Source organism: Osmerus eperlanus, chromosome 12 (assembly GCF_963692335.1).
Source record: "Osmerus eperlanus chromosome 12, fOsmEpe2.1, whole genome shotgun sequence".
Classification (NCBI taxonomy): Eukaryota; Metazoa; Chordata; class Actinopteri; order Osmeriformes; family Osmeridae; genus Osmerus; species Osmerus eperlanus.
The window spans coordinates 2680694-2706676 of record NC_085029.1 but is presented as its reverse complement, the minus strand read 5'-3'; the positions used below and the strand labels follow the sequence as shown (position 1 = coordinate 2706676).

At 46.5% G+C, this 25983-nt stretch overlaps 1 protein-coding gene across 1 annotated transcript in view; it reads left to right on the top strand.

Moving 5' to 3' along the window:
* The first annotated feature begins 570 nt into the window (after positions 1–570).
* The window catches only part of nrxn1a (neurexin 1a), a 56444-nt gene continuing 31031 nt past the window's right edge, over positions 571–25983 (top strand). The window contains 8 exon segments of the mRNA XM_062474120.1: positions 571–847; positions 1757–3168; positions 9745–9762; positions 10423–10452; positions 11459–11470; positions 20689–20990; positions 22474–22497; positions 24777–24938. Coding sequence (XP_062330104.1) covers positions 2427–3168; positions 9745–9762; positions 10423–10452; positions 11459–11470; positions 20689–20990; positions 22474–22497; positions 24777–24938 — 1290 coding nt within the window. The 5' untranslated portion in view covers positions 571–847; positions 1757–2426.

Below are 25983 nucleotides of genomic sequence, written 5' to 3'. Positions count from 1 at the left end.
AATGTGTGTGTGTGTGTGTTTCTGTGTGGGGGAAAAAAAGAGAGGGAGAAAAAGACAGATTGCGAGAATGAGAAGTGTGTGTGTGAGAGACAGACAGACAGAGAGACATTGAGAGCGTGAGAAAGAGAGATTAGTATTGATAGAAGTCAAGGTGAGGGAGGCAGCTTAGTCTTATTGTCTGTTCTCTGCTCTCGCATCTATTTGGGCAATCTCTCGGTTACGTTCACATCGAATTTGGTGGAAGGACATAGTCTAGTCAGGGTTATGCCATTATCATTTAGATCTTCCAGTCCCCCCACCGAATTCAAGTCTCCAGTAATTGAGTTTCTATACCGCGCACACGGTGAGCGCGCGCTGTCCAAGGTCCTGCAGCAGCGCGCAGCCCCGCCCATCCGCTTCTTATCGCAACCACGTGACGTTCGAGTTCGTGGAGCATCAGACTGCACCTTTTTCCTCCTCACAGGAGAGAGAGAGAGAGAGAGAGAGAGAGAGAGAGAGAGAGAGAGAGAGAGAGAGAGAGAGAGAAAGAGAAAGACAGAGAGAGAGAGAGAGAGAGAGAGAGAGAGAGAGAGAGAGAGAGAGAGAGAGAGAGAGAGAGAGAGAGAGAGAGCGCAATCGAGCGTCTGTTGGATGCAATGGTACTTGTCGCCAGGACTACCTTGTCGCCAGGAGACTGGGCTTTTCTTTCTGTCCTGGTTTGATATCGGTTCCCGGTGTTAGGGAGACCTGATCGCCTGCTCCGCAATTCTCCTCTCACAGCGGGTTGAGTGTTCATCACATGAAAAGAAGAAAACCGATCAGAAACCGCACTACACTGTCATGGAACCGACCAAAGGATGTGTTGAAGGTAGGCTTAATGACTGTTTGTGTGCGCACGCGGGTGAATGTAAAGGAATTTCATTATCATTTTGATTGTGCTATATTGACAGGTGGCGTTGGTTTGATGCAGACCGCAAAGCTAATAGGGTCTGTGTGTTTGATAGGAAGGGTCTACGGGCGTTTTTCCTCCCCAGCGGCAGTATTCACGGTCGGCAATAGATGCTCTCGCGCAGGTGACGAGACGATAGGCTAGTCTACAAAAGGAAAACGGGAGTAACGGGCCGCGCTCCGACATAAGAGAAGGACAAGAAGAATGTTCGCAAATCGAGAATCGATATTTAAACCGCATTCATTCCGCCACGTCTATCAATAAGGTGATTTGGAGCCCCAACCCTCGAGGGTTTATCGTTATCCCGTTCACAGAGACAGACGCTTCTTCGGAGGTGTGTTTTATCGTGTGTGTGTGTGTGTGCGGTGTGTGTGTGATTGAATGAGTTAGAGGCGTGTGATGAGCAAAGAACGGGGATAATTTGATAAGTGAGGCGCATTTGAGTCATCCACCGCATCGCGCGGTGTTGGAGGAGCGCTGTTCTTTGTGCAAATGAATCACTCACAGAGGCGCGAGGCGGCCGCAGCTCGGTAAATGTATTTTGTCGCAAGCTAAGCCTTAGGTTGATCTTGGACGTATATTCACATGGTCTATCGTCAGGGACGAATCGAAAGTCCGTATACCTGTGTGTGGATTTGAATTGTTCATAGTGTGCGCAAGCTATATTGGAAAAAAAACCCTGAATGCATTCTTTGGTTTTGAGGGGTCCTCTCTCTTGCCTATATGGAATGTAGCCTACTATAATGTATGTAAACTTTCAGTTTGTCTGTGTGTTTCTCTGTGTGATCTGATCCTGGTTGATAGTGTTGTCTCTGTTCTCTTCTATAGGTCGCTGGATAGAGTGATGACGCGGCATTAAGGGACACACACACAGACAGTCAAGCGCACAGACATACACACAGCTTTCCAAAGACAGAGAAAACATCCAGGTCTGCTATGAAGGTGCTGTCTCTTTCTGTCACTTGTGTGTGAGACAAACACACACACACACACACACACACACACAAACACACACACACACACACACACACACACACACACACACACACACACACACACACACACACACTGGGGAATTGGCCACTCTTGGGAACGGGCCCAAACCAGGGCACAGAGATGGAGCTCATATTACACTTTTACCATCAGTAGCACACACACACACACACAAATTCAGCAACTACAGGAGGTCTGAACGTGGAGGAAGAACACGGTCCAGACCTACAAGAACCCTCCCAGGGTGAAGCAAGGCCTGAAGATTAGCAGGTGCCACCAAGAGGCCCTGCACCAGCCCAGCATCCTTTCCCAGAGTGCCTCTGACGGCCCTATGAAGACTGTGGTGAGCCAATAAGAGAGCGTCCGGGCTTCAAAGGGAGTGAAGAAGGCTCCTACAGTTAGCATCATGAGCTGTAGGCTGGAGAGTCCCTCACTGCTCTAGCCCCTGTCCTCTCCTGTGTGTGCGTGCGTGTGTGTGTGTGTGCGCGAGTGTGAGACAGCGTGTATGAGTGCGAGCGTGTGTGCGATGGCGGTGTGTGTGTGGGCCGCGGCCCCCCTGCTGTTCCTGGGGCTGTGTCTGTGCAGCGTGGGGGGGCAGGCCCGGGGGGAGGTGCTGGAGTTCGGAGGCGTGTCGGGCCAGTGGGGCCGCTTCCCGGTGTGGAACGCCTGCTGCGAGAGTGTGCTTAGCTTCAGCCTGCGGACTCACAGCCAGGAGGGCCTGCTGCTCTACCTGGACGACGAGGGATTCTGCGACTTCCTGGAACTGCTCCTGCTCCACGGCCGGCTCCGCCTGCGCTTCTCCATCTTCTGTGCCGAGCCGGCGGAGGTCCAGTCGGGCGTGGCGGTGAGCGACGGACGCTGGCACGCCGTGCGCGTCAAGCGAGACTGGAGGAACACCACACTTGAGGTGGATGGGATGGAGGGGTGGGCAGAGGTGAAGAGCAAGCGCAGAGACATGACGGTGTTCAGCCACACCTTCATGGGCGGGGTCTCTCCGGAGCTGCACTCGTCCCCGCTGCGCCTCACCTCGCCCGCCGTCAGAGAACACAACCCTTTCCGGGGCTGGGTCACCGCGGTGACGGTGAACGGCTCGGCGACCATGCTGGAGGAGTCGGAGGGCGTGGCCGTGAGCTCGGGGTGTGGGCCCGACCACGTGTGTCAGAACGGAGGTGTGTGCAGCGTTGTGAACGACCAGCCCATCTGCGACTGCTCCCACACCGGTTACCAAGGCAACGACTGCAGTGAAGGTAAGGCCCAGATCACCCTGACCCCCCTAGCACTGTCATTCTGACACGCACGCACATATACACACTCACACACGCGCACACATACAGACTACATCCACCCACAATCACCCACTGTAGCGGGGTCTTGAAAGTGGAGTTATGCAGTTCCTGTTCTAAGTGTTATTGAGTCCAGAAGATTAAACACAGATCTCTAATGTGATTACAGTCATACCAGTCTTCCTGGCCAGCTCTGTGCTCTTAGATAAATACCCTGGCTCATCATAGCCTCATGTAGGCCAACCTCACTATAAAGCTAGGAAGAGATTTATACTGTAGGCCTACCTGGTACTATAGCTAGGAAAGGTTTTATACTGAAGGTCTACCTTGTACTGAAACTAGGAAAGGTTTTATACTGTAGGCCTACCTGGTACTGAAACTATGAATGGTTTTATACTGTACTGAAACTATAAAAGGTTTTATACTGTAGGCCTTCCTGGTACTGAAACTATGAAAGGTTTTATACTGTAGGTCTACCTGGTACTAAAACTATGAAAGGTTTTATGTTGGTGGTCTACCTGGCTTTAAGGCTGGTAACGGTTACATTCGGTTGGTGGACATTGAAGTAAAGCAGGTCATGATTTTATACTGTAGACCCACCTGAAACTGTAGCTAGTAATGGCTTGCTCACTAGCTGTCGATGGCTGAGATACTGTCAGTAAAAAATATTTTTTTATTTTATTGACTTGAGATGAGTTGTGCTTGTTAGGTTCACAAGCCCATTTGAATCCAGCAGTCTAATGTCAATGGGTTTGGTAGATTCAATAATGTGTTATTGTGTTTGTGTGTTCCATTTGTTTGGTTTTTCTTGGATTCGACACCAAAACCACAAAATAATAAACTTTTAAAATAAAGTGACAATACTTTTTTCTCTCTCTTTGAAGTCAGTTGTCAAACGGGCAGTGGCAACAGTAAATACTGTCACTGAGAATAAACATGGTATAGTTTTTATTTATGAATTTGGCAATTGATAAAAACAAGTGGTGTATGTCATAACAGCACTGTATCCATAAGTCACGTACAGTACAGTATGTGGCACATCAGCCCTCTCTTATCCCAGACTCGAACTGAATCCTCTACCATCCAGCATGTTGGTTGGCCAACAGGGTTACTATGGAGAGTCTGTGCCATTTGCCTCCATACTCCCTCTCTCTCTCTCTCTCTCTCTCTCTCTCTCTCTCTCTCTCTCTCTCTCTCTCTCTCTCTCTCTCTCTCTCTCTCTCTCTCTCTCTCTCTCTCTCTCTCTCTCTCTCTCTCTCTCTCTCTCTCTCTCTTTCTGTCTATGCCCCCTCTCTTTCTCTTTCTTTCCCTCTCCCTCTCTCTCTACCTCCGCCATAAGACTCACACGCCAGGGGCTGTGACAAAGACAGGTATGTGTCAAACCAGGACAGTGTGTGTGTGTGTGTGAATAACTCAAGAGTGATGCTGGTATCTTAGTAACAGGCCATTGGGATTTGTGTTGAGGGGGTTAAAATCGTATGGATATGACAGTATAGTGGTGTGCTGGTCGAGGGAGGAGGTAACATGAACATACTACAGTAGTTGTCTGCAGACAGGTGTGCTGATGTTGACACAATCTGATCCTGTCTGGTACTGCTAGGGGGGAGAGGGGTGCTGCAGGAGAGTCTATTTGCCCTAAGCACACACAAATACACACACATATAAACACATACTGAAACACACACACACGCAGAAACACACACAGAAACACACACATACAGAAACACACACACACAGAAACACACACAAACACACACACACACACATACGACTATGCAAAGCTCACTGCTCACAGCAGTAGAAAACAAAATGTGAATACACAGCTAGACTGCAAAGGGTCTGTCACACACACACACACACACACATACACAGACACACACAGCTCAGACTTGTGCACCAACATTAGCAGCAGCAGGCTCAGGTCTCTCCAAGCAGTGCAGGTCTCTGGCTGAGAGGGCCGATTAAATGCAATATTGAGATAATCGGCATCAGCCAATGCCTGCGCTCACAAGCTGACGTCAGTGGGTGCTGTGCCAATGCTAGATGTAATATTACCTGACAGAAAAGGTAACACTAAAATTCTTCGAAGCTCAATATATTTAATTGGGCACTCTGAATAACATATCCAAAGTTGACTGTCCGTAAAATTAGATTCTGGTCTTTTACTGAGAAAATGCTAATAAGATTAGTTTGAAATAGCCAAAAAGGTGGAGCTGGACCAGGACATAAGGAAATTCATTGGTGATGCTCCTCTAGGAGATGGAATCAGCTAAATTGCCAACTTGCTAGTAAATGTCTCTGGTTGTTCAACACTGTCAAACTGCCTTGCTTGGTCTAATTAGTAATTTTATAGGTGATATATTTGTCTTCAGAAGCAAATTGATGTATTAGAAGTTTTTAAAGCATTGACCAGTAAACAATTATCAAAAAGCTTGAGGTCCAGCTGACTAGGCGGCTGATAACTGAGCTGGGCTGGCTTGCTACCATGTGTCAAAGATCCGGTAAAGTGGAATTGAAAATGAGTTTTAAGTTCATCACACCACCGAAGAATGTGTTGTTTACTACCCATCCAAATTCGAATAAAAAAAAAACACAGACAAGTATGTTAAAGATCCCATGACATGCTGTTTTTGGATGCTTTTATATAGGCCTTAGTGGTCCCCTAATACTGTATCTGAAGTTTCTTTCCCGAAATTCAGCCTTGTTGCAGAATTACAGCCACTACGAGCAGTCCCAAAATGAGCTTTCCTCAGGACGTGCTGTTTCTGTGTCTGTAGCTTTAAATGCTATGAGGAAGAAAGAGGCGGGGCTAACTGCCATGCTTCGGTCGTTTGCCAGCCATGATGTTTCGAGGAAAACCAATATCGCGCTCGCACGGTCGTAGCTCATTTTCTCATTGGTGGGCCAAATTCTCTGTGCGGGCAAAGCAGAGAAAGGGACGGTAACCTTCGCTCTTATGACGTCATAAAACCAACATTTTCAAAACTGAGCGTTTCAGCTTTCATTTTTTTCAAAGGCGGAGAAGAATACCCAGGGCTTGGTTTACATCAGAGCCATATAAAAAGAGAGTTGCGACACTTCCATAGACTCCCATTGTTATCGAAGAATGCAGAAGTAAAGCGTGTCACATGCGACCTATAATTCCAAGCATTGTATTTTCCACCGTTCAACCCCATTAATTTTAGCTGGTAAATTGATGAAAATCCTGCATTTTTTCATATTTCTACCACCACATATCAATTGTTAGTAGTAGTATTTTATATAGCCAGCTTTAGATAAAGTTTATCGTAAGATTATAGCTTGTTAGATTTTAAATGCAGTTAGAGCTGTAGGTCTATCTAACGTAAGCAACACTTTTACTGAAGCTAGCTAGAGAGCATGTGTATCATAACCAGAAGTAAGTTGGTTTAGTCTGTCAAATTAGTTCTAGTAATTGGTGTTCGTTGGCATACAAACGTAGTCTTATTAGCCTAGTACATCTGATTAGACCTAGCAACAATGAATTGAGCTAGCGCTCAATGATCGGCAGGAATTGCAGGTCCACTCACTAAAAACAAACTTGACCCTCTCACTCGACATATTGTATAATAAAATGTTTTATTGAATGCAATTGGCTGCCTTGTATATTCTGTTCTATTTACCAAACTCCTTGTCTTAAATTGAGCAGTTGCTGGTGTGATTGCTATCTAGATTAGATTCAACTTGCATCAAGTACTACAAATATAAATGTTGTTAACATAGTCAATTGTAAGTGGGCTGATGAATAAAAAAAACGTGTTTAACAAGTCCCATTTCAGGGCTCGACATTAAGGCTTCTCCGCTTGTCCAGGACAAGTGGGTTTTTTTGTAGGGCAAGTGGAAGAGAAATGTACTTGTCCCACTGGACAAGTTAAACCTCAAACAAAATAAAATGCCATGTTACTTAACGTTATGTGCCACTCATTACGTCTATTTAACTGATTTACGAAGTATATAGCTAGCTTTTTTCCTCTGTGTTTCGGTGAAGTTGATACTTTCATCTCTGTGAATTCTGCACCACAAAGGTCGAGGAGGACAGCCTTTAAGAGAGAAAGCGATTCCCCATTGATCTGTCGCATCCTAATTTAGATTTGGGTCACGAAAGTCTTGAAATTTGAGTGAGAATGCGTTGCCCGCATAGTCTTAGGCGCCAGCCATGCCTTGGTCCCCCGTTACACTGTTTTGACGTTAGCCTCAGTCAGACTCGGGTCACTCACTGGCAGTGAGTGTGTTCACAATGTTGTATTTCACTCCATTCTACACCAAAAACCTGAGTTAGGGGTGGGGCTAGACCTACCCATTTGGCTCTGCAGTGAACACCCTCTTGGGAAGGTATTGTTGCAAGCCTTCAACCAGCTAAAATATCTTCTAGCTATAGCCTACAGGGCATGAAACACACTCCCCAGTCCCCACTCCTCCAGCAAGTAAAACAGTTATCAGATTTGTCATCTGGAATGGTTGTAAGACGGCAAGTATGTGTGACTGGGAATCCTTTTGGTCTTTGAAAATATTTTTTTTCCTACAATGACACAATTTTTAGAACTCATCCACACAGAATCACAAAAATTAGTAAATAATAATAAATAATAATGGATTTTATTTGTATAGCACACTTTAAAATACAAAGAGGTCTCAAGGTGCTTTAACAAGATATAGATAATCACAACAACAATAGTACAAAGTAATATAATTGTTTATAAAGTGTAGAAAATAGGATAATATAAAATACAAAAAGATAACAAATTTAAAATAATTAATAAGATTATAATGAGATTGAATAATATGTATTTAAAAACAGTAAATATATATTATGTATTTAATTTCGGACAGAGAAATTTAAAACAATAGATTCTAAAAAACAACAGAAAAGAAACAAAAACACAAAAATTAGTGAAATGTTGTTGCTAGTTTGGTCGTTTTAAAATCGAATTTCTTGCATAACCTATGCTGCAAGTTACAACCTAGTAAACAAGATTATTATCAATGCACTACGAGACTAAATCATTTCTATAAATCGTTTGTCAATACCAGCAGAACGTGGTTTGGGCGAACAGAATTCCCCCGGCAGTGAACCTGTCATGCTTAGGATTGCTAAAGCATTTAGAGGCACTTTAACAACCACAGAAAAGGCTTTTGGTCACACTTTACATAACATTTGTATTTTGAACAGAAATACTGACCTTGTTTTTTTTCTATTTCAATAATTATAAATGGCTGGACAGATATCTAGTTGTCTGTACATAGACAATGCAGAGAAAAACATGATAACAATATAAAATACACGTTCATTTAAGTTCAGCAATTTTTTGTCTCTATTGTAATTATTATTCAATTGTATTTTATCAGATGCAATTTTTTTTTCTCATGAGTGGGGGGTCAGATGGCTGAGCGGTTAAGGAGTCGGGCTATTAATCAGAAGGTTTGCCGGTTCGATTTTTTTGCCTTGCGTGTGTGTTAGGCTAGTTGAGTAAAGGTTGTGTGTTAGGCTAGTTGTGTAAGGGTTGTGCGTTAGGCTAGTTGTGTAAGGGTTGTGTGTTAGGCTAGTTGAGTAAAGGTTGTGTGTTAGGCTAGTTGTGTAAGGGTTGTGCGTTAGGCTAGTTGTGTAAGGGTTGTGCGTTAGGCTAGTTGTGTAAGGGTTGTGTGTTAGGCTAGTTGTGTAAGGGTTGTGTGTTAGGCTAGTTGTGTAAGGGTTCTGCATCCCATTGTCCTTGAGGGCAGCTTGCTGTTAGCATTCTAATAGCTCCACCCGATTCCACCATATTATCACAGCAAGGACATAGGGGAGGGGGCTCAAACCACATGCACATTCACACACACACTTTTACACAGGCACACACTCTTTCACACACACTTTTACACAGACACACACTTTTTCACACACACACACTTTGACACAGACACACACACATCATTACAGTATTGACTTCCGCATGTTTTCCCTTATCCTGCACTGCTGTTACATCTTCCATGTTTATCTGCTATTGTACATCCCCATTATTACTGCCATGCTCAATGTGCAGTAGGCGCGTGTGTGTGTGCGTATGTATGCGTGTATGTGTGCAAACAGCATGTGTGTGTGTGTGGGGGTGAACAGTGTGTGTGTGTGTGTGTGTGTGGGGGGGGTGAACTGTGTGTGTACTGCATGCTGTTTGTCCAGGGGCTCTGGGGAGAGGAAACTGCTACAAGGTAAGTTTAGGGTTCATAAAAGGCTCCAGAATCCCACATGAACAGGTAGGAGCGTCGTCTTCCATCCACCATGTCCACCCTCTGTGTGTGTGTGGTGTGTGTGTGTGTTGCGTGCGAGTGTGAGTGTGTAGGATTGTATGTGACTAATCTGATGGCGATCGTTGGCTACCAGTGCAGCATGGGTTCCACAGTGACATCTGGGTGGATTTGCATGTGTGTAACATCGGTGACCTGGACGGGTGTGCATGTGAGTACCCATGGTAACCCAGGGGGGCTGAGCATGCATGTTAATGAATGTCTGTCTCTCTCTCTCTCCTCGACCTGGACGCCCCCCAGAGCACAGCTACAGCCCAGGTGGGTCTCCCTCCCTCCCTACCTCCCTCCCCCCAAGTCTTTCTCACTATCTCCCTTCATCCTTCCCCACACCGCTATCTTTCCGTCTCTTTCCACACCTCTATATATATCTCTCCCGCCTCACCTCTCCTTCTATGTCTTACACTGTTATCGTTCATTATCCCTCCCTCCATCTCTGAGTCCCCCCAGCCCCCCCCCCCCCTCCGGGTTTCTCGCTCCGCCTCGCCTCCCCTTATCTCCCCCCTCCTCCATCACAGCAAGAGTGTGTGTGACAGAGTGTGTGAGAGCGAGTGTGTGTTGGGTGCAGAGGAACGGTAAGTACTTTCCCCTCATGGAAAATCATCATGTTTTCAAGAGGCTCTACATTCAAGGTTAGACACAGGTACACTATACATTTTTAGTGTGTGTATGTGTGCGTGTGTGTGCGTGCGTGCGTGCGTAGGATCACTGCCTAGAATGAGAGAGATGGTCTGCTTTTTGCAGATGTTTCATGTAGAAATAATTAATCCCACACACACACACATATCCACATATCCACTCACTCACACGCATAGCCCCCCCCCACCCACCACCCCTCCCCAAACTGGCAAACCCCCTGCTGTGACACAACCACTCCCATGATCCTTTGCTGTGCTGACTGTGCTCTTGTCTTCCTTTAAGGTCTGGCTCACCTGATGATCGGCGACCAAGGTATGGGCTCTTACCTCACTTCCTGTTTCCTCTGCTACCCGTCACCCCCTGCCCCAGCCCACCCCCACATACCCACCCCCCCACCCCCAACTGTCATAATGGTCATCGTCATCCCTGGTGGGAGCAGGCTGCAGTTGTCTCTAGACCCTGATGCAAGGTGTGTTGTGGTACGTGCCTCCTTACTATGGGGGGGGGGGGGGGGGGGGGGGGGGGCCGGGGGGGGGGGCTGGTGTTGGGTCGGAGGTACCAGAGGGAGCTGGTCCTGGTCTGGCTGCTCCCCAGCAGGGTGAGCCTGGTCTGGGTTTCTGGGTCGTGGAACAAAGCGCCGGCTCTCCATGGATGGTTTGAACTTTACTTCCCACCTTCACTCCATGCTCCTTCATCTCTGCATAGTGTGCGTGTATGAGTGTGTGTGTGTCTGCGTTTGAAGTGTGTGTGTGCCTGGGTGCGTGTGTGAGTGCATACGCACTTCTAACCTTGTATGTGTTGGTTGAATTCTCCATTCCTTCCTCCCGCACTCCCCCCTCCCCTCCCCATTGGGCCTTTCGTATTATGCTCATTTCCCATTGGCTCATGCACATGGTTCTCTCCTGCCATTGGCTCATGCACATGGTTCTCTCCTGCCATTGGCTCATGCACTCGGTACTCCTCCGTCATTGGCTGGTGCATGTGATTCGATGTGACGTTACCCTGTTCTGGGGGGGGCGTGTTCGTGTATAAAAGCAGCACTTGTGTCTAGACACATGCCCTCCCATCGGAATTGAAGAATTAGTCAGAACTTTGTGAAATCATTGCGCCCTATTTTCTGTTTGCCGGTGCGGGAGAATAAACCGGTTGTATTTGACACCAGTGCTGCTTTTCTGCGTTCACAAAATGCCCCCCTTATCCTTTTTCTCTCCTTTTCACGGACCTCACGCTCACAACCTCTCTTCCTCTCCTCTCTTTCCCTGTCCCTGTTTCCCTGTTTCCCTCTCTTTCTCGGACACAACCCTCAATGTGTGACTAGGCAAACTAAGAGGTACCACCAATTCCCTTCTATGAATGCGTGTACATTCTGACGTATGAGCTCTCACATGTGTTACCTGTTGGACGACTGTACAGTTGGAAGACTTCCTGTGACCAGGCTGTATGGCTACAACTGCTCTGTAGTTTTCAGTTTGTTAGTCTTAATCTTGGGAAGATTGACTGAGGGAGACAGAAGTATGGCTGGAGCTTCCGATGGATGGCTGTTATTTGCTATAATGTATTGCTATTGCGTCGGTAAGATCATATGTATGGCTTTGAACTGTTATGTCCATTATCTGTTCATATAGTATGTATGGCCATGAGCTCTTATATAGCTTCCCAATGCGTATGTATGGCTTCGATCACTTAAAAAATCTAAAATCATAAGCTTTAATAGAGCTTTCCGCCCATGTGGATTAGCTCTCCCATCTCTCTACAGTGCATATGGAATGGAATGCTTCATTGTTATGCGAGGTAGGTGTGCGCATGAATGTACGTAGGACTGTGTGTGTGTGTGTCTGTGTGTGATAGATGGAATGTGTGCGTGGCCAGTAAATCTTTGGAGAAGGTAGGTGCTGCATTGCTCAACTTCAATTGCATGACTTCACAAATACACTGATTGGCTAATACCGAAGCTAGACGCAACAACGATTGGGTGATATTAGGAGTTCCTGTAAATTGATTGGCTAAGATAAAGAGAGCAGCTGGAGAGTGGTTCCCTCTGCAGCAGCTGAGACACAGCGACTCAAAATGGCTACCAGGGCTGCCACAGGTTGAATGCAAGTAAAGCTTCTGCATCTTGAGCTTCACTGCTGTGAAATCTACCGGCATTCATGCTTTCCTGGGGCTGACTGAATAAGTGAGAGTAGCTTAATTGATATATTCAAACTTTATTATGCTGATTTGTACTGGTTGGCTGACTGCAACAGTTTGATTGCCAAGTACGTTGGCCTTTTTCAGCTGCCGTTTGTGTGTGAAGGCAGTCAAAGTAGTGTGTATGTGATTACCTGTGTGAGTTTGTGTGCGTGTGTGTGTGTGAGTGTGTGCGTGTTCCGAATATAAAGATGTAAAGGCTGTCAACGTGAGCGGACGCGGACTAGCTTAGGTTGCTCAGTGTAAAGAGGATTTCTGAGGAGCCTGCAAATCTGAAATGAGTTTCTTTGAGGAGATGGAAGGGAGTGTCTGAGAGAGATTGTGTGTTTGTGCATGTGTTTGCGTGTGTGTGACTTAGCACACCCAACATTCCCTGTGTGTGTGTGTGTGTTTATGTGTGTGCGTGTGTGTGACTTAGCACACCCAACATTCCCTGTGTGTGTGTGTTTGCATGGCATGTGTGAGATTGAGCGCAAAAGAGAGAGAGAAGAAGGGAGAGAGAGACTGACAAAGAGAGGGAAGGACAGAAAGAGAGGGAGAGAAAAAGGGAAAGTTTTTCCCCTCTGATGTGGAGGGTCTCTATCTCCAAAGAGCCAGCCCTGCCCCAGCCTGAACCCAGAGGCCCAAAGAGCCAGCCCTGCCCCAGCCTGAACCCAGAGGCCCAAAGAGCCAGCCCTGCCCCAGCCTGAACCCAGAGGCCAGTGTGACATCACCAGTGAGGAGTGAGCACAGTCCTTCTGGCCCCCGGCATTGTCAGGGGGGGTTGGAGTCCCTAACTGTGCCCTCACAGGCCACAAGTCAGCTGGAGGAGAGGAAAATAGAACGAGGGAAGATAGAAGAAATAAAAATAAGCTTCAGTACATTCCCGAAAGTATTGAACAGGATTTGCGAAAAGTTGCACATTTTAATTTGTTCTGCTCTCTCCATCTGGCCAGACCTCTATGAATGGGTTATTCGTATGACACAGGGGAGATTAGTGCTTTTATTACGAATATGATGTGTTGATATTTTGCTCTGTGCATTCATCCTGAAGACGTTTAGGGAAGGATAGAACATGACATGCTATTGATACAACAATCTGTGTATAATTCAAGGATGAATGTTGGTGCTTTCTAACGTTGACCTTTAAGATACCCATATACAAGCATAGACATGCACATACACACACACACACACACAATCTAACCTTTATGGGGTGCCCTCTGAGTAGGTGAGCGTGTGTTCAGGGTAAATATGCATGAGTAAAGCTGCCTGCATATTCTTTTCACGGTCAGTGCACGGAAGGTGGGAGAAATGGGAGTTATGTGTGTGTGAGAGAGCGTGTGTGTTTGTGAGAGAGAGTATGCGGGTTAGTTTTAAGGGGGAGGTGGATTGTGACTCATCACTCGTGACTCATAAAGCGTCGGCAATCAAAGCAACTTACACACACGCACACACACGTACCAGAGCAATGCTCCACTCCACCGTATGCAAGGTTTGGAGAAGCATCAAAGACGACTGTGGAACCAGCCTGTAACACTTCGGTGCCTGATGCACAGCACAGACCCCTCCAAAGACTTCACTTGCCCCAACACACACACATTACTCACACACAATCCAGACTCAAGGATAGGGTGGGCGGAGGAAGAAGGATGGCAGGTAGATAGAGAGGCAGAGAGGAAGAGGATGGGAGAGAGGCAGAATGGAGGTGAAATGAGAGGGAGAGACTTAAGAGAGGGAGGAGCAGAGAGGCAGAAATGGAGGGGAGGTAGGGAGAGAGGCAGAGAAGAAGAGGTAGAGAGAGGCAGAGAGGACATGAATGGAGAGGGAGAGAGTCAGAGAGGGAGGGGAAGGAGAGTGGAGAAGGAAAGGTAGACCAAGATGGAGAGTAGGGACGAGAGAGAAGGTCACGAGAGAGTGGGAGAGAGAGAGAGTGGGAGAGGGAGAGAGAGAGAGTGGGAGAGGGAGAGAAAGAGAGAGGGAGAGAGAGAGGGAAAGAGAGAGAGGGAGAGAGGAAAAACAACAGAGCCAGTCGGTAACCCGTATTCTATTACAACGTGTAAGAAACAGCAGCATTTATCAGTGTGGGTGTTAAATCTTTGCCTGTGCTCTTAGCGGCTCCGCAGAATACACACAGCTGGAATAAGGGTCATTGGTGCAACCCCCGCTTCCCCCCACCGCACGGGAAGATGGACCGGTCCACTTCCCAAATTGCCCTAAACCTGTCACGACAAGGTCCATTCTTTATCGGTAGGGGTGTGCAGGTCCTTGAGTGATTCACTCCAATTATCCATCAGTCATTTATAGAGGCACTCCTGCCTGTCCTCTGAAACGCAAACACACTCCCACACCAAAACTCATTTGTTTCCCGTGTCATGGGTAACTAGCAAGTCTGAAATATCCACACCATTCATTATGAACACACCACCTCACAGAAGATCCCGATTCTTTGATTACTTGCTTGCGATCTGCGATGAGAAGGTCCATTAGGAGGGTGTGTGTTTGTCCATGTGTTTGTGTGTGTTGGCGTTGGCCAGTGTATTTGTATGTGTGCCTTTGTGTGTGCGGTCGTGCGTGTTTGTTGATGTGTGTGTGCGCACGTGTGTGTTTGTCTCTGTGGGTGAAACCGACTCTGATCTTATCCAGCCTGAGACAAATCCTCGCCTCAGCCAGGAGACATTGTCATGGAAACAAGCTGGTTTCTCCTGGGTAGAGGAGAGACAACCAGACCCCACAGAGAGAGAGGGGGAGGAAGGGAGAGAGGGAGGGAGAGCATAGAATCCATCAAGAAGGTTGATTCCTTTCTCCTGTATTTAATTTGACTGTTGGCCAAGGTTTGATTCTGCTGCTGCACAGTAGTTACCCTGCTGTGGTATCTCAGCCTATTTATGTGATCGGTTCTGTTGTGGTATCATGGCCGCGTGTTTTTAGGAAAGGAAGACGGGTGTGTTGATGGGAGGCGAGAGAGAGATAAGAGAGAGAGAGAGATAAGAGAGAGAGAAGACAGACTGTGTTTCTACTTGGTTCTGTGTCAGACTGAAGGTTAATATCCAGGGTCTGCATATGTTAGCGTACATTTACATGCTTAAGGCACTACGGACATCTATCTGTATGTACAGTAAGTGGCACACCCGTGTGCATACAGCATGTAGCGTGTGTGCATGTGCATGCGCGTGCGTGTGTGTAAGGGACAGTCTGAGGATAGAAGATAGCAGAAATGCATGGTGGGCTGAAATTAGGTTGTGTGGAATTGCAGTGTGCTATCTCCACGTTGACAGGGCTGCTATGATTGAAGCCAGCTACTCTGGGATTTAGATACAGCAGCATTTTTCTATGAGAGGCCGTATAGGCCTTAATTCATACTTGATCTCACATACCCGCCATGACCTCACATATATACCATTATACCCTCACATATATACCATTATACCCTCACATATATACCATTATACTCTCACGTATATACCATTATACTCTCACATATACACCATTATACTCTCACATACACGCCATGACCTCACATATATACCATTATACTTTCACATATATACCATTATACTCTCACACATTTTTTTGTCAAGCGTCTCTAAGCTCAGATTCCGAGTCGGATCCATGAAGCTATTTCGTTGCAGTGAATGGGTGCGGGCACTCATCGGGCATAGGGGCCTACACTCAAATAGGATCTTAAAAGTCCCAACTGGAAAATGTTGTGAACAGATTGACATCAAGTTCAGGTTGTGGCATTGAAGTTTAGGTTAGTAGCCAAGGGTGTAAAGACCACTCGGCTACTTAAAGACGTCAACGGTTAAAACCCCAGTTCCACGGGACGGTATTCACATAGGCATTGGCTTTAATTTAAATGATAGTTTGTTTCATCAATTGAAAAACTGATCTAGGACTTTTGACTCAAGTAGTGGGGATCGGTATAGCTTCCTAAACAACTATGGAATTCTACATTTGAGTTTTTTAGTGGATTTGCTTGAATCGTTGTCAGAAATGTTGGAATCAAAGACGACAGCCATCCACAGTGGCTATTTCTAACGCTAACGATGAAATGCGCCGGCTCTTCAGACCTGGATCAGGTGCATCACGGAGCGGCAGCAGCACTCTGTCAGGAGTTAGTCTTAACCGAAATACTGCGGAGTTTGATATTGGGATTGCGCCATCACTTGGCTGGCATTAAGACTAGCTCCTGACAGAGTGCTGCTGCCGCTCCTTGATGCACCTGATCCAGGTCTGAAGAGCCGGCGCATTTCATTGTCAACGTTAGAGTTAGAAACAGCCCCTGTGTATGGCTGTCGTCTTTGATACAACATTTCTGACAATGATGCCGCAGGATTTGGAGTATGCAAAATGTTATTAATGAATCCATCTTGTCATGTCACTCAGTCTCGTCTTGATAGGGAAGGTGGGCGTTAGCACATCTACCCCAAATCCTTCTTCATGTGTAAGCCAATCAGGAATCAGTTCACTTCCTTTTCAATCAAACTGCCTTCCGTTTCAATCAAACTCTCTCACATACACAAGTATTCTCTCTCATATAGACAAGTATTCTCTTTCACAAAGACAAGTATTCTCTCTCACATAGACAAGTATTCTCTCTCACATAGACAAGTATTCTCTCTCACATAGACAATTATTCTCTCTTACACATCCTGTTATTCTCGTACATATACTAACATTCTGTTTCACACATACTATTTGTCTCTTACATATATTGTCATACTTTAGTAAGATGGTGCATATAAGAGGGTATTTTTGTGTGTGTAAGAGATTATGCCAGTTTAAGTGCAAGAGTATAATGGTGTATATGTGAGAGTATAATGGTGTATATGTGAGACCAAGTAGTTTATGTGCAAGAGTATAATGGTATATATGTGAGAGTATAATGGTATATATGTGAGAGTATAATGGTACATATGTGAGAGTATAATGGTATATATGTGAGAGTATAATGGTATATATGTGAGGTTATGGTGTTGTATGTGAGACCAAGTAGTTTATGTGCAAGAGTATAATGGTATGTGAGAGTATAATGGTATATATGTGAGAGTATAATGGTATATACGTGAGAGTATAATGGTATATATGTGAGAGTATAATGGTATATATGTGAGGTCATGGCGTGTATGTGAGATCAAGTATGAATTATGGCCTATACGGCCTCTCATATTTTTCTCTTTCTCTGTCTTTCTCTTTCTCTCTCTCTCTCTCTCTCTCTCTCTCTCTCTCTCTCTCTCTCTCTCTCTCTCTCTCTCTCTCTCTCTCTCTCTCTCTCTCTCTCTCTCTCTCCATCCTTCCCCTCCCTTCTGTCACTCCTCTCTTCACTCATCCCTTCTTTCCTTCAGTCTTTCCCCTGCTCTCTCCCTCCTGCCTCTTTAAACCTCTTTCCTCATCCATTTCTCCCATTCTCTCCTCTTTCTAAACATCTGTGTTTTCCTCCCACCTCCCTCCCTCCCTCCCTCCCTCCCTCCCTCCCTCCCTGCTCCTCTCTCTCCATCAGGTACTGCCTGGTGGTATAGGCACCCTGATGCGCTCCCTTCCTCTGTCCGCCATTTTGATTTAGCACATCTGTCGAAGATAATGTACTGTTCAGTCAGTCTCTCCCTCGCCACCTCTCTCGTCCTCCCTCTCACACGCACACACACGCACTCACACACAAACGCAGACACACATTCACAGCTGTAGCCCTATCGCGCAAGGGTTGCCATGGAAATAACAAATTAGTGTGTGAAAGGTTGAGGAGGAAGACGCGGAAGATGAGACACAAAACCACAGACACACACACACTAGCCGTTACATATGAATTGTATTTGATGGTTAAGGAGGCGATGCAGCTGGTGCCAGCAGTGAGTTATATAGTGTTAGAGCATCACAAACCCCCCTCCCCTCCCCCAGCTCCTTCATGGGAACACAGGAGGAGGTTTGCAACATTTCCCTTTGCTCCCAAGGCTGTGCTTTCTGTGCTCACTGCTGTCATTCTCCATCTCCCCTGTTGTGCCTCAGCACCTTGCTCTCTCTCTCTCCCCCTTCTTTCCCATGTTCGGTTTCCTTCTGCCTCCTTCTTTATCTCTCTCTCCCTTTCTTTTTCTTTCTCTTTCTCCCATTTGTGTCCCAATGTCTCCTCTTCCCCTCGACCTCTGTCCCATTCTGTGTCTCTCCTTATCTTCCTCTACGTGTCTCTCTTTATCTTCTTCTCTTTTTCTCCCATTTTTCTCTCCCCTCCTATCTCTGTCAACCATTTTGTGTCTCATCCTACCTTCCTCTCTGTGTCTCTCTCCCGCTCCTTCTCTCTTTCAATCTCGCCAATTTCTCTCTCCCTCTCCTCCCACCTCTCCCCCTCTCTATCTCTCTCTCTCCCTCTCTCTCTCCCTCTCTCCCTCTCCATGGGATAGAGGGAAGCATGTGGTGAGTATGTCAGTGTCTGTCTCACTGTTTACTCTGAGTTAATACTGATTCTCTCAATTAATCTGAGCAAGAGCACATCCACTCCACCACTCAGCATGCTCATGCGAGTGTGTGCGTGTGCAAGCGTGCAAAGGTGTGTGTCGGCGCGTGCGTGCGTGTGCCTCGTACAAGATTGTGTCCGAAGAAAGGGAAAGCAAGTGTTTGCAGTCTTCTCCCTGAGATCGATGTAGAGATGCTTTATGCTGTGCTGTCTGCTCTAATGACATGTCTGTAAATTAGCTCCAGAATGGCTCTCTGGTGCTAGCCTGAAATATAACGGCATCACTGTAAATTACAGACAGAATGGCCAAGAAGTGGGGTGGTCTGAAATCTACTGACAGTCTGTAAATCACAGGCAGAATGGCGGTGGACGGCTTTGGTGTCCTCATTGTGAGGACTTGGCTCCTTGTCTACACCAGCCTTCTCATCTACATTCGTCTGAACGTGTGTGTGTGCGTGCGTGCTTGTGTGTGTCTCCCCTCCCTCTCACTCTCTCTCGCCTCAGCAAAGACTAGCCGCAGGCACGGCGTTGGTAATAGCTTTTCTGACAGCAATACACCAATATTTACCGAGACCGACACCCATCCACACCCCCATCACACACACACAGGCACACACACAAACACACACTTAATTAACATGCTGTGAAGGAGGGGATGGCACACATAAAACACGCTCACACACACGCTGGCAAACACATTGTTTCTCACTTGCCTACATAATGGCTTTTGCACTTCTTTGCTGTGTGTCACGAAGGAAGCGAAAAAGACAAACACACAAACTACATGCCATTGTTTCCGGGGCAGTATCGTTTTTAATTCAACTTTAAACTAATCCATTCTATTCTAGTCACTTCTGTTTGAGCATGTGCTTTAAGTTCACTTCTATCATGTTTTGGGTTGTACTTGGCTATTCTACTCATGTCTGCGCTGTTCCTGTGTGTCTGGCTTTTCATGTACATTGCGCTAGACTGCTGTGACCTGGTGTGTGAAATTCTCGTATTTTCTTGTCATTAGCGAAAGCTATAAGATGGTGGCTACGCCGAAGGCGCAGCACAGAAGGCTAGGTTAGCGATCCCGGAAAGGAGGCCAACACGACGTGTGGGCAGGAGGAGGGAGATGTGAGAGATGAGAGAGGGATGAGAGAGGGAGAGGGGAGGGGGAGAGATGACGCTGAGAGGGGAATGGGTGTGAAAGATAACGTCGCCTGTGCAATTGTGGGTGTGCCAGCACTCGATAGTATAACAGTATTAATGTGTGGGTGCCCGCTGTGCACATGTGCAAACCTGTGATGGTGTGCATGTGTGTGTCTATGTGTGTGTAATAGAATCTGAGACCTTGGGCCGGTATCTTTGGAGGTCACTAGAGGTGCCCATGGAAAGTTGCCGTTGGCTCCAGCTATTGGATTTTATTTGTTGACCTTCTGGTAGCCTTCTGTGATTTGGCTTTTGTGATTTGGCTATTTTGGCTGATAGGTGCTCCTCTTCCCCCACTGTCTCTCCCTCTTTCAACTACCATTTACAGAGCTTCTACCTCACAGACTCACACAAACACTGTCACGTTTTAATAAAAAAAATAAAAAGTTGTCAAAACAGACTGCTGTACTTAATATTCCGACTGCAGTGCTTCTCTCTGTGCTCGAGATGTCAGGTACCGTAATGAGTTTGGAATGCAACAGAAACACAAGTGTGTCTTGTATCTGCCCCGTTTAATGTCAAATCCGCGTGAATGATCACAGCTTGGGCGGGGCGGCGAGTGAGACACTTTGAAGAAAACACTGCTTCCTGGGAGATGCTGTTCCTTAAATGTAACTAACTAAACCCCCACTTTTTATACCCCCCCCTTCTACCCCTCCATCTGCCTCTCTGCTCTCCCTCCTACCCTTGCCTTGTTCATCCTTCCTTCTACCTTTTGTACCAACCCCCCCCCCCAGCTCGAGAAGAGTACGTGGCCACCTTCAAGGGCTCCGAGTACTTCTGCTACGACCTGTCGCCCAGCCCCATCCAGAGCAGCAGCGACGAGATCACGCTCTCCTTCAAGACGCTCCAGAGGAACGGCCTGATGCTGCACACGGGCAAGTCTGCCGACTACGTCAACCTGGCGCTGAAGAACGGTGCCGTATCGCTGGTCATCAACCTGGGCTCCGGGGCCTTCGAGGCGCTGGTGGAGCCCGTTAACGGGAAGTTCAACGACAACGCCTGGCACGACGTCAAGGTCACACGAAACCTGAGACAGGTAACCAGGCAACGGCGTGATAGGTGGACAGAGGGACGGCAGAGTGATGACTCAAAAAGAGAGGCTAGAGTTAAAGAGTTAGACTCTACGGAAGGATACTATTGTCTGTTTGTAGCAATCAAAAATTTGCCAATTAAAAAAGAAAGCCTTGAAAGTAAAACATCTCACATCTCAATCAAAAAATATATAATTCAGAGCTAAACCTTTATATAGCAATCAAAAAAACGAATGTTGTGACAACATTGCAGCCCCCCTTTGTCAAGAGTTCATCTAAAAACCCAAGTTGCAAGCAGAGAAACATGTATTGCAAGCAAAGACAAAAAAAAAGAAACTCACTGCACAAATACTGAACGAGAGAAAGCAGAACAAATGCTCTGACAGCACAGCATGATTCACACAGCAGGACCAAATGGGGGTGGCTATGCAGTCACAACTTTAATCATTTGATTGCAATAAACATTCATTTCTCAATATTTACTCTTTCATTGAGACACGTTTTGCTTTCAAAGCTTTGATTTTTCTTTGCGAAAAAAAGTTATGTCCGCAAAATGTAAATGTTTGATTACGACAAAAAGACACAAATCTACTTCCATAGATCCAGAGCCAGAGGACAAATATATAATTGTAGAAATGCAGAAACTAGAAACCAAATTAGATCCCTGAGTAGCTGATGAAACAGAGGGTGTTGACCAGAACAGAGAGCACACTGCAGCAGAGACAGCAAGAATCCTTCACTGCTAGACCAGAGTATGAGTGTGAGTGAGGGAGCCAGGGTGGGAGTCAGAGACTTAGAGCTAATCCCAGTCCGCTGCTAAGACGAACTGTGAAGTGGCAGTCCAGCTCTGATGCTGACAGTATAGAGATGGCTGTTGGGTCCGCTTCCCTTTCAACGTTTAGTAGATGAGGAGAACCAGTATGCGAGCGTGTGGCTGTGTGTCTAAACCCACAGTTCCTGTGTAGCTACTCTTGAGTGTGTGTGCGTGTGTTTGCTGGTGTACCTGTGTGTGCTTGTGTGTGTGTTTGCTGGTGTGCCTGTGTGGGTCTGTGTGTGCTGGTGTTTGTGTGCGCTGGTGTGCTTGTGTGTGTGTGTGTGTGCTGGTGTGTGGGTGCTGCTGTGTGTCTGTGTGTGTGTGCTAGTGTGAGTGTGCGCTTGTGTTTGTGTGTGTGTGTGTGTGTGCATGTGCGCTGGTGTGTGTGTGTGTGCTGGTGTGTGAGTTCTGGTGTCTGGGCGGAGCTCTGTGAGTGCTGGGATCTAGTCTGCTCTCCCGTTTGCTTGTCTGTACTAACTGGACTAACTTTACTAACCTGCTACAGACACTAACCTTCATCCATGGAATGACTCATTCTACTAACCTGTGCCCTTCTCCTAGCGAACTACTCCTATCTACTAACCTCGCCAGAGGCCTTCTAGCTTTTCCTTTCCCTTCCCGGAAGTTGTTCTGTTCACAGTTTTTGCTTTCCTTTCTCCCCCTCTCCTACAAAGCACTCAGGCATTGGACACGCTATGGTAAACAAACTCCATTGTTCGGTAGATATCATTCTAATTGTTTCTTAGTTTGGGTTTGCCCCGTGTCTCTTTTCTTTCTGAGCCGTATAGAGATCAAAACTAAAAACAAAAAAAATGGATAAATGCGGTTGGTACTCTTTTAAGCTTAACAACCCCCCCGCCCCTCCTCCCTGCCAACCTTCTTTATTTTGTTTACCCCCTTCCTTTTTTGCCGTTCACCACATCACTCCGTGATTGACATGTAGGCGTCTCCTGATTGGCTCATCCCTCCCACCTGCACGCGATTGGCCACACCCTCCCCCCTGCATGGCCTGCCCTGATATCCTTGCCTCTCTCTGATCGGTCCGTCAAACGAATAGAGATGCCGCTCTTCCCTTCTTCTTTTGCCCTTCCCCCTTGTCCTCCTCTGGCTGCATGCTCTCTCCATGGTGCTTCCCAGCCTCATCTTGTCCTCCCCTTTGATTGTTCTCGTCCGTGTTTTTCTCTGTGCCTGCCAGGGACCGCATGCTTGCAGGAAGAGGAGTAGGCTGCATGCGTGTGTGGAATGAGACCCAAAGCTAACCCATCTAACACTCTGTATGTCAATGTGCGTGTGCGTGTGCGTGTGTATCTCACCTCATTCAGATCTGCTGATCTAACTAACAACCCCCGTCGCCCCCCTGCTCTACTCAGCCCTTACACAACAACTAACACTGTCATTAACACCCACCCTAATACCACACCAGCACCATCCTCACCTCTAACACCACATACCACTAACCCTAACGTTAACACCATTACAAACTCTACACAGCCTGGCCTAACCGTACTAACACTGCTACTGGGTTGACCAGTAGTAGGCTATCACTAACAAGCCAAGTATGCTCAACCTCTATGGAGGCCTTACTAACACCTGCCTGTTTGGGCATGCTACTAACACTAACTGCCCTTAGTAAAGGGTACTGTTGAGTGGGCTAGATGCTAATTCTACGTCCACAAGGTAGACCATAGAGTAAACTAGCTGTTGATATTCTACATCCTCCACTAAGCAGACCATAGAGCGGGCTAGCTGTTTTTGCTACGCCATGTCCACCATTAGTAAGCTTAGGCTAGAGTGGGCTAGCTTCTAACGCTATGGTCACTACATAGAACACCATAGTGTGGGCTAGCAACTACTGCTACAATACCACTTTTGGCAGGGTTAACTGATAATGCTACGACTACCACAAGGTAGGCAATAGGTTGGGCTAGCTGCTAATGCTACGACCATCACAAAGTAGACCATAGGGTAGGTTAGTCGCTAATACTACAACCACCACAAGGAGACCATAGGGTGGGCTAGCTGTCAATGCTATGCCCACTACAAGGTAGACCATAAGGTAGCTGCAAATGCTACAACCACCACAAGGAGACCATAGGGTGGGCTAGCTGCTAATGCTATGCCCACCACAAGATAGACCATAGGGTGAGCTAGCTACTAATTCTACACCCACCAAAAGGTAGGCCGTAGGGTGGGCTAGCTGCTAATGCTATGCCCACCAAAAGATAGACCATAGGGTGAGCTAGCTACTAATGCTACACCAACCACAAGGTAGGCCGTAGGGTGGGTTAGCTGCTAATGCTATGCCCACCACAAGGTAGATCTTAAGTTGGGCTAGCTACTATATTTAGATCCACTAAGCGGTATACCATAGGGTGCTTTAGGTTGATATTATTGTGGGCTACTGTAGCAGTGTAAGTTGAAGGCTAATTAGCTTCTTTAGTTAAATTGCTGTAATGCTACATTCATCACAGCAGACTGAAGAGGCCAATTTGTTTACAGTGGCCTATTGTAGCAGTTTAGGCTTCTAACTGCAGTATTGTTGATTGGGTTCAGTCCAAACCAACAAACTCAAATTCTGTAGATATAGTTCAAATTTAGCCTTCACTTTTCTGCAACTGCTGGCGGCCATTAGTGGAATTGCTGTTAATGCTCCACTGCATCTGCAGATATAGACGAGGACAGTGCGATAATCCTTACAATGGCAAACTCTATGGTATTGCCCAATAACATATAACATATGCAACTCAAGTATCCAGGCTAGTCAACACCTTCACCTCCAATATAAAGGCAACTGGTTTACACACTTTCAGGTCACAAAACACAAAAACACCAGTCCAGATGACCAAAACTCAAACCAATACCCACCATCTCCCCTGACCAGACCCTGCCAGTAGGGGGCTAATTCGGCAGCCTAGCGCTTAGCGCTGCGTTTGGTGTGAGTATATAGCGTGTCCTTTCCCTGTGCTTTGTTGTGTAGGTGACCATCTCAGTGGACGGGATCCTGACCACCACAGGCTACACCCAGGAGGACTACACCATGCTGGGCTCAGATGACTTCTTCTATGTGGGGGGCAGCCCCAGCACGGCCGACCTGCCTGGATCCCCCGTCAGCAACAACTTCATGGGCTGCCTCAAAGAGGTGGGGGCCACACACACACAATGACTCGCAAAAATTGCGACACACAATCACACACGATGCTTGAGCGTGCACATGCACAATCCAAAAACACATACAAGCATTCTCAGTTTGCCTGAACAGGTGAAGTCACGCACTCAAACACACAAATAGAGATATACACCCACATTATCCGAGGGTCGATGTGAAAATGTGAAATGTGAAAAACACACACATTGGCAGACACACACTAGCGCACAACCCCTCCACAACATCAGAGAGAATTGGTGATGAGTGTGGTTGGGGGAGAAGACGCACAGTTAAGCGCTAACATGCTAATTAGCTACGCCACAGAGAGAATCTATCCATCCGCTCTGCTCAAAATGGGCCACAGCACCGCAACACACACATTTACAAATATAAACACACACACACATTTACAAATTTAAACACACACACAGAGGCATAAACAAACAAAAAAACAAACAAACAAACAAACAAACAAACTGACAGATGATGTGCCAAACAGAGAGATATCTGTATCAGGGGTGGAAGTGTGCATGTGTGTGTGTTTGGTTCATTAAGACTGATAGCTTTTAAACGAGCCTGCTGCTGTCACTGCTAACACATTTACATATTTAATATGCTGATATGATAATCCATGTGAGCAAATGAAGATGTATGCAGCAAATCACGTGCATGAGTGATTGTGCCTGCACAACCTTTCATGCGCTCAGACACACACAAACACACACAGATACACACACATAGACAGACACACATCCAACTGTGAATATAAAAGGAAGGGCCATTTGATATGTGTGTGTGTGTAGCATAGATGTGTTGGGGTCACAGATGGGATTGTGGTGTATTGAATTAGACCCTGTGTGTGAGATAGTGTGCAGACATCAAAATGCTGCTGATAGACCCAGCTGAAACAAGAGAACATTGTCAGTCAGAACACTGTTTGCTAGAGTCAGAACACTGTGTGTTAGAGTCAGAAAACTGTGTGTTAGAGTCAGAACACTGTGTGTTAGAGTCAGAACACTGTGGGCCTCCTGTACTAACG